The sequence below is a fragment of the Crocuta crocuta genome, unplaced genomic scaffold (assembly GCF_008692635.1).
Source record: "Crocuta crocuta isolate KB4526 unplaced genomic scaffold, BGI_CrCroc_1.0 scaffold14, whole genome shotgun sequence".
NCBI classification, from domain to species: domain Eukaryota; kingdom Metazoa; phylum Chordata; class Mammalia; order Carnivora; family Hyaenidae; genus Crocuta; species Crocuta crocuta.
Genome location: NW_027530209.1, coordinates 2,447,058 through 2,456,162, shown reverse-complemented (window position 1 = coordinate 2,456,162; position 9,105 = coordinate 2,447,058). Strand labels below are relative to the sequence as shown.

Sequence of the window (9,105 nt, the reverse complement as noted above, 5' to 3'; positions counted from 1 at the left end):
GCATGTATTGCTTCCAAAGCCTGGAATAGAGGCACCGGTTCGGTGTTTTGCCGCCTAATGATCCTCTGCTGCCTTTCGTTCCAGGTGAAGATATGGTTTCAGAACAAACGCTCTAAGTTTAAGAAATTGCTGAAGCAGGGCAGTAACCCGCACGAGAGCGACCCCCTCCCGGGCTCAGCGGCCCTGTCGCCGCGCTCGCCGGCGCTGCCTCCGGTGTGGGACGTTTCTGCCTCAGCCAAGGGCGTCAGTATGCCCCCCAACAGCTACATGCCCGGCTATTCGCATTGGTACTCCTCTCCACACCAGGACACGATGCAGAGACCACAGATGATGTGAGTTGTCTGAGGGAAATTGATACCCTGGGGAACCATCCGAACAGGCAAGGAGGATCCAGGACCTGCTTGCATCTGCCAAACCCAGCTGAAGGAGCAGGCTCGGGAGAACTCTTCTGTGTGGCAAGACAGCCTGGGCGCTTGCTCGCCCTCTTGCGCTCGCGCACGCTCTCTCTCTCTCTCTCTTTCCCTCCCTCCTTCTCTTTTCCTGTCCTTCCTTTTCTTTTTCCCTTTCCTTCTCTCATCTGTTTTTTCCCTCGAGCAGCCTCAGTAACTGATCTTTCATCTTAGAGAGAGAGAAAGAGAGAGAGAGAAACTGGTTTCTATGCCAGCGCTCCTGAAACCCCCTCACTGCAAGGACATTTTCCCTTACCCTTTGGGATCCAGGCTCTGAGCCTCCTCTTCTCTTTGGGAGTATCCATCAAAACGACTTTTTTTTACAGACATTTCCCCCCACCAGAAGAATCTGCGCAAACATGGCAGCGTTTTTACTTGTTTAATGAGCTTAAGACATTACATGATGAAAAAGAAGCATTTCCGGCTCCTGCATTTTTATTTACCAATCCCAGACTGACAAAACAAAACAAAACAAAAACAGGAAAAAGAAAAGAGAAAGAAAGAAAAAGAAAAATCCCTCACCTAACAGCCCTTCTCTAAAGAAAAAGGAAAAATCGGCTGTAAGATTAGAACGTTGCCACAAAGGGAACGCTGCATGTTTTATCAAAATGCACCGAGCAAGAATGATGATGTTTTTTAAAAAACAAAACAACAACAACAACAGCAAAACAAAACCACTCTTTCCCCACCCCACCCCCAAACCCTGAACTGGAATCAGGAAAGACAGAGGAAACAACCAAAATCACCATTCTATTGCTTTGATACCTTTACTAGGTGAATTGGTGGCATTCACTAAGCTAATAGGGACGTTTATATTGAGAAACATTTCTGTATATATTGTTGAATTTTAGTTGTACATATACTTTGTATGGTTTTGTCTTCTTTCATATATGGAGTAAAAGCCACAAAACGCTGGGAGTGTCCTGTATATTTCTCTCTGTGTGCCTCCATCTCACCCCCCCTCCTCCTTCCCTCCCAGTATATTTTCTATCACTCTTAAAAGAACTCCTATTTCCTAATATGGGAAGCCCTATATATAAACATCAAGTGCTTGCAAAGATGTCAGTTTGCGGCACTAGCCTTTGTTTTAAGTACTTTAACATTAAACATGGATGTTTTCTCAGCTTCCTTTATATATTATATTTTTCTTATATTTTCTACACATTTATCTGTTTTTAAAAAACATTAGAATCATCTATCCCCAGGTTAACCTCTAGACATCCAGTAGCTTCCAGTGCTGAAACTGAGTGTTCTCCTTTTCCTTTCCTCAGCCAAAATAATACAGCTGTATTTGTCTTTGTTTGGAAGCAATTTTTTTAAAACAAGAGGAAAGAATACAAGGAAAAAAAAAACAAAGTAAATGCACAATTATCACTACTTAATGTTTACACCCTTTGCAAGCTAGCTAGGTAGGAAAATGCATGATCCTGGGTGAAATACATCCTTCCGATCTTGTGGAAAGCACAGAAATAATGAAAATGAAAAGCCCTTTCGTCATACAAGCAGGAAGCCCCATACTGCGAGAATTAATGGCTACAGACCTGGGCATCCTTCAAATTATGAACCTTGAAACCACTGAGCCATTTATCAGAAGTCAATAGAGATACTCAGAGTGCTCCATATAATGACAGCGACATACAGTCGTGCAAAAGGACAGTCACTATAATTAGACACAAAGCAAAGACTACTTACCAATATACCCGTTCCTTTTTTTGTTGAGCAACTTCCACGCTCAGTCAGTCTCAGAATGGTTTAAAACCGATCAGTCTTGTCATTTTCTAGCATTCGCATTGTTACATTAGGAAAAATGTTTTCTTTTCTTTTTTCCCCCTTCCTACTGTGAAACTTTGGGTTCGTAGCTCCCCAGGATCAATTCTGAACAAAGCCTCCAGCTGCAGTGCCATCCAATTTGAAGCAGACATTGGGGACAATTTAAGGTTTTTATCCACAAGAAGGTTTTTTTCCATTCTCTTAAATGCAGCCATAATTAGAGTAATTTTTCATGTAGCCCGCTGATTACAGCGTTTTTACCGTCAAAGATAATTACCTGTAATTTTCTTCCACTTTTAATACTAAAAAGCCATCTTTATTTAGATTCAGGAACAGGAAAGGCGAAACAAAAGAGGGAAATTATTCTGTTATTCATACACAAATTGCAGAGACGTAGGACCTAAAATTGAAAATTAACCAAAATTATAATGCTGAAAAGAATGGAAGAGGCTGCAGAAGTACAGCTGGTAGTGGGGCTTTGCTGAATTATTCAAATTACGTTAGAGAAAAAGCTACCATACATCGAAACCAACACTAATTTTTCTTTAAAAAAAAAAAAAAAACTACCAGACGCATGCCAAACCACTGTGAGTGCATGGAATTCTGAAACCTAGCAAATGCATTTTAACACATGGGAGGTGTTGTCATGATGCGCCTGTAACGACCTCTCTATCTCTTAACATGAGTTTAATTAAACAACAAATTCTGCGAAGAGGTCCTCCCAAGAACTGTCCTTGGAACTGGGCTTCCTCTGGGTCCTTTGAACATGAAGGGTTAATATTTTCGCTCTTAGAAAGTATTGACCCCATAGTAAACTGATGAGAGAGAGAGAGAGAGAGAGAGAGAGAGAGAGACTGGTAGGAGGGGCGTGGGTAAAAGGCATCGCCCAGGCGCGGTGCCTACTACGCCTCCCCACGTTCAAACTTCCGCGGAGTTAGCATTCTAGAGCCTCGTTCTGACCATATTTTCCAGGTAAAAAAAGAACGAGAGAACAATAGCTGCGGGGGTGCGGGTGAAGGGGGAAATGTCTCCCCGGCGCCAATAAGCATCTCATTATCTTTTGACACAATTTAGTCCAAAGGTCCCCACCGCCGGAGAAAGGCCTTTCTGTACAGGGGTGAGGGAGCCGAGGACTTCTCGGGCTCCTGCACTTAACATCTGTAGCTGCTTCCAAATCTCTATTGGGTCAGGAAACAGCGTCATCTATAGATAGAACAAACACCGTTTCTCCTTAGAGTCTTCCTTGGTGCATTCCTAAATCGGCCTGGTTCCTCAGCTCCACAGCTCGGTTCTGTGTCTCAGCCNCAGCTGGAGGGAAAGGCCTTGCAAAGCAGCCCTGAAGGGTTTCAGAGGCCAGTTATTCCGGAAACTTTCTCCCAAGTGGAAGAAAATGTCGCAGGGGCTATGACAGTCGAGAGATTCAGACTACACCTGCCGTTGCCAATGTCGGCATACCTGTGATACTAAAGGAGCATTGTGGTGAGCTCCGTTTGCTCTCTCTCGACACTCCAAATCTTAAAATCACCGTCAAATATAAAGACTTTAAATTTGCCTCTGACTAGCTTTGAGTAACAATTTTCAAATAGACCTCTTAGCTCGGAATCTCCACCCGGCTCTCTCCACATCTTACAGCAACCTGGTCTCTTTCGCAGTCTCCAGTCACAAGCTGCACCAAATACATCAACAGCACAGAAAGCAAAAAGACATATGAGATCTTAAGGATCCCATTCTCACCCGAATCCTCTTACTCACCAGAACGACAAGCCTTTTACTGTTAAAGGGGGAGAAGAGATCAGAATTGAAAAATCTATAAAGCAAAGTTGCAGTCCAAAATAAATCACAACAGCAACCCATATAGCTTGGAAAGTGTGAGAAGAGAAATATGAACTGTGCCTTGAAGTATGGAAGAAATAAAAACTTACCACCAGTGAATATCTCTTAAGCAATGATCAGGGTCTAGAAATCTATACTGAACAGAAGCAGAGGAGAATATTTGTCTGAGTCTCAGGGCAGAAGCTCTTTCTCTATATTCTTGGTTGAGTGAGCACATCCAGGTGTGAAATTGTTTGCACACCCCAGCACCTCTTATATTGCCAGCAAAATTAGCTGTTATTACTGTCACTGTTTAGTGATGGTTAGCGTGATACAAAAAAAAAAAAAAAACTGCTGTAATCAAGACCTAGCGCATCTTTGCAAATTACAGATAATTGTAAACGTCCAGATTATGATAATAGCATCCTAATCCAGTCTGCAATATAATTATTACAGAGTGTTACATCTGAAACTGTCCAGTAGGGCTAATTCAGCCATTATTTAGACCCTATTTTTGCACTGCAAATGGGTTGCTGAGTTGAAAATGTACGATTGTAATTTCACAGGGCACTCAATGAGTAATGGTATAGGAAGAGGAAAATACAAAAGTGAAATGTGAACAGTAGCGATCAAATCAAACCCTGAAGGACAAAAGACTGTTTGATTCATATGGAAAAAGAAGAGCAGGAATTAAGAAAATAGCAAATCAGTGGTCTGAAGCATTACGTGTACAAATCTTCAATGTGTGTAGAGCTGGTGTGTTTGCAAGGGCTGCTGTATGTGCTTCTGCCTGGAGTCTGAAATCATTTTTCCCTCCCTTCCTTCCTTCCTTCCTTCCTTCCTTCTCTTTCCTTTCTTTCTAAGCCACCTTTCTTCCCCCCTCAAAGCATTTTCTTGCTTGAAAAAGGATAGTGCCCCTCCCCAAAGCAAAGAACATTTGTGAATTTCACCATTGTTTCCACCAGTGCTGCCTCAGAGTGTGCCTGTCACTTGTTTATGAACATTTGCTTAAATGAATCTGCAATCTCTCTTGTCATCAGAGCAAAATGACCTGGGTGCTTGTAAGTGTTCCTGAGCTCCATCTCCATTCTCTTTCACTGTGAACAGGTCATTGAGAGTCCTAAAGGATATTAGCAGAAAATGTATTAATTGCTGCTAATTAAATAAAGCCGGCTGGGAAGCCTCTCCTCTATTCGGCTAGGCTGGCTATTGGCTTTAATCCTATCATTAACTTTTATTAATTAATGCCCCCCCCCCATAAACTAGTCCAGCTGCTTCTATTGCTATAAGTCACTGATGTGTTTCTTTCTGGATTCCAGTAAGTCCAGTATTTTTGATAAAGGGCCATTCCTGCTCCCAGACATGGTTGTAAAAGAGCAAGGTCAGTGTCTTTAAAGTATGGAAGGACTTGAGAGAGGGAGTCCGACACTTAGAGCAAAAGAGTCTGGAGAGAGGCTGGGATACTCTGCTGGTCCAGAGTGAAAGTGAACCCAGGGTGTTCTCTGTTGCTTCCAGGGAGGAGAGCCCTGCCCTGGCTGAAACTTCTGGAGTCTAGTTCTGTTTCTTGGCGGGGATGTCCTGGTCAGGACCCTTATATCTCCAGGACCTTAGTTTTCTCACCATGAGTGCATAGAATTTCCTGAGCCTCTCTTCCCGCCTCTATAACAGTATGTGATGATTCTCCCTCCTCCTACCACCGCACAGCCCTGGGAGCTGCCCAACCAGGGCCATCCTCCAGTTGCAAGCAGACTTGCTCCTATGAATTTAAGGGCAATAATGAAATGTTCCTTGTTTAGTGAACCCTGCTTATAGATGAAAGCTGGGTCCATATTCTGCCTCTTCGCCTACCCCTAGTATCCCACCTTGCAAATGGCAAGTGGCCAAAACAGTCCTTGGATGACAATAAGCTTCCAGTGGCAGATTTCTGTCCTCTCACCTTTGAAAGGAAAAAAAAAACCTGTTTCTTAAAAATCATAGCTTGGGAACTGTTTATAGCCCTTCACCCCCACCCACTTCTTTAAAAAATGCATTAGACTGTGAATGGTGGAGATAGAATCATTACTGAATCTTGGAGTGTGTGTGTAATGATGTTATGAAGCCATTCCGCCCCCCCCCCTCCTGTGGGAATGGTCGTAATGTGTGGTATTTCACGGTTTTATAGAAATCTTGGTTTAGGATGTGGAACAGACTCAATAATACATGCACTTTGGGCAGAGACTCCTTCGGACCCCCCCCAAATCAGAAGTAAATAATAAGTCCCAGAGAACAAAAGAACAGAAACATTAATCACAGCAAAACAAGACTCTCGTGCCCTTTAAAGACAGATTCATGTAAATCCCCCCGTTCCTATCTTCACTGTTAGAGCGCGACCTATTATAAAACAGTTTATTGCATTTCAGCTGGTAACCCTGGATGATTGAAAGGGAAGCCTTCCCCCCGCCCCCCCAACCCGCCCTTCCTCAGTAGATACACTGTACACTTCTGCCCCTTACCACAGGGGAACCCAAAGCTTGCCAAATGCAAAAGAAAACGCAGATGGGGCGGGGGGCGGCAGGGCTGAGTAGAAAAAATACGTAGCCAATCCCACATGTGCTACCGCTATTTGGGCTGTTTTCGAGGCCCAGAGATCGCTGTGCCTCTGAAATAACCATGTACAGTATGCAAGGACGGCCGACAACTTGGGAACTGGAGCGGAGGGCGGGAGCGAGTCGCAGCGCCCCCTCCCCAACCTCACCCGAGGCGGAAGCCTCCACCCAGCCTCTGTGGGAGGGGGGGCTTTAGGATGGAGGAGAGGGGTGACCGCAGGCGGATCCGCCGTCGTGGCGCACTTCCCAGAGGTGCAGGAGGGCGTCTGCCCTCAGGGCGTGCCTCTGGAGAGAACTAGAGAGCTCCGGGTTGGCGAGATCCCAGCGGCCAGTCGGAGGCGCGCGATCCACGGGGTTGCGGGGATGAGGCGGGGAGGGTGCCGGTTGGGTAGCCCTAAAGGGCCTATCCTCGAATAAAAGGAAGGACTGATGGAGGGCGGGGGGTCAGGGGGCAGTGTTCCAGGAGGCATCCGTCGCACTTCGGGCGGGGGGAGATCATGGTATCAAGGCCGGAGTAAACTGATGGGCGCGCCCGGAGGAGGCGAGCACCGCCGGGCCTTGGCGCGTCGTGGGCGACTCCCAGGACTGCGCGGCCAGGACGCCGCGAGCCGTGGGGCGTCCAGTGGGATCAAAGGAGCCACGGAGGCCAGCCGGCGCGTCTGGGGTTGTGCGATGAGGGGCGGGAGAGAAGGGATTGGCATGGGCGGGGAGATCCTGGCCTGGCTCTGGTCCCCAGGAGGGGGTGTGTGCGTGTGTTTGGTGTGCGGGTCAACACGCTCTTGCCGGAGGCCGAGACCTGGGTGGATCTGAGTGTGGGTCGACAGGCTCCCGGCTGGGTGCCCCAAGGAGAAGGAGGGAGGGAGAGGGAGATGGAGAGGGGGAGGGAGACAGAGAGATCAAGGGCAGCGAGGTCTGCGGGTTCCTCTGTGTGTGTGTCTCAGGCCCTGTGGCTCAGCACTGGAGCCGCCTGGCACCCACAGGAATGCGGCTTCTCTCGGCTCCCCAAGCCGCCCCCTGTTCCACAAGGAGGTGGCCGCCAGGAAAAAGGGGGGAAAGGGGGCAGAAATCCGCGTAAGAGCCTCAAACAAAGACCAATTTATCTGATCTTTTACAGGAGGGCCCAGGAGGCGGAGAGGGCACCAAGGAATCGCCCTGGCTCCGCGGGCACGTCCCGGGCCTCCTGGGCTTTATAAGGAGGTCTGAAAATAGGGGTAGAGGTGTGGGAGTATGGAGGGGATGGTGAAGAGGCCCACGGAAAACAAAAGTAAATCTTGGGGTGAGCTTAACATCTTGGGAGCTCTAGATTGAAAGCTAGGCAAGTGGGGACCAGAAGTGGCAGACAGAAACCCCGGAGAGTTGGGTCAGGCCGACTGCAAAAAAATGGTGGGGAGTAGTACACGTTTGTATTAGATACAGGAATAAACAATAAAGAGAAAGAGGGAAGGTGGGAGGAAGGGCAAGAGAGAGAAACATCACACAGATATTTTTAGACTTTGCTGAAGATCTGTTATTTTTACATCCTTGGGCGCAGGACTGCAGGGAGTTAAAATCTCCTGGGAGAATCCCCATGGTGCCAGGGAAAACCCGCTGCAGAATGGTTTGCCAGAATATTTTTGTCCATGGCTCCCAGACCAAGTTAAAAAAAAAAAAAAAACCGCTCGAGAGAAGAGGCCATTGCGAGTGGAAGAAGTGAGGTTAGCACACGGAAAGCAATCCTGAAACCAAGTCTGTCCGCGCTGTGCCTGCCGGCGTCGCAGCGACAGACTAGTGTCCTTAATAGCAGCGTCAAGGCTGGAGGTGGAAGGGCGGTCCTTAAAGAAGAGCTTCTCTCTTCTTTCCCAGGGAAAGTCCGAACTCTCCCTTCCCTCAGCTTGACCGCGTCTGGGTGATTGGGGGTGAAGGAAGGGATCCCCTTTTCAGCGCCAGGAATGGAGGTGGGGAGATGACTGGGAAGGCTAGGAAAACATCAGCCCTCTCTGCGTGCAAAACGAGAAGAAGCATCTTCCACGCACGCTCCCGCCACTCTCAGGCGGCCAGTGGATGGGAAATGCTAGAGGTGGACAGTCGGTGCGCACCCCCTCCCCCAACCTCCCCAAACTTGCACTCGAGGGCGCCGGGGAAAGCTGATGCTCTCACACCGACGGCGCAGGGTTTCTCGAGCCGGATTCCCCGGTTATAAAGCGCGGCTTCAGTGTAGAGGAAACTCTCAAAATCTTTACAAGAGAAGAAAGAAAAGCAGGAAGTAGATCCCTCCACCTCTTCCCCCTCCCTTTCTCTCCCAGTGCAGAAAACAAAATGGGGTTTCCTAGGCTTGCCCCCAGGTGCGTCGCCACTCGGAACTTCTGGCAAGAAAGGAGGGCTAGAGGGAATGTGTAGGGGAGGAAAGGCAGCGGCCAGAAAAGCGGTCGCCCGGGCTTTGGGGTTGGCGGCAGGGGAGAGGGGTTCACAGCCCCGGCCTGGGCCAGGGTGCTGCCCCGGTCCCGGCAGGG

The 9,105-nt window shown here is 47.8% G+C and overlaps 1 protein-coding gene across 1 annotated transcript in view; it reads left to right on the top strand.

The window, feature by feature from the left end:
- DLX6 (distal-less homeobox 6) overlaps nt 1–1,362 on the top strand; it is a 5,878-nt gene extending 4,516 nt beyond the window's left edge. Inside the window, exon 4 of the mRNA XM_077765405.1 lies at nt 85–1,362. Within this exon, the coding sequence (XP_077621531.1) occupies nt 85–336 (252 nt within the window). The 3' untranslated portion in view covers nt 337–1,362. The remainder of the gene's footprint in view (nt 1–84) is intronic.
- Nucleotides 1,363–9,105: the final 7,743 nt, after the last annotated feature.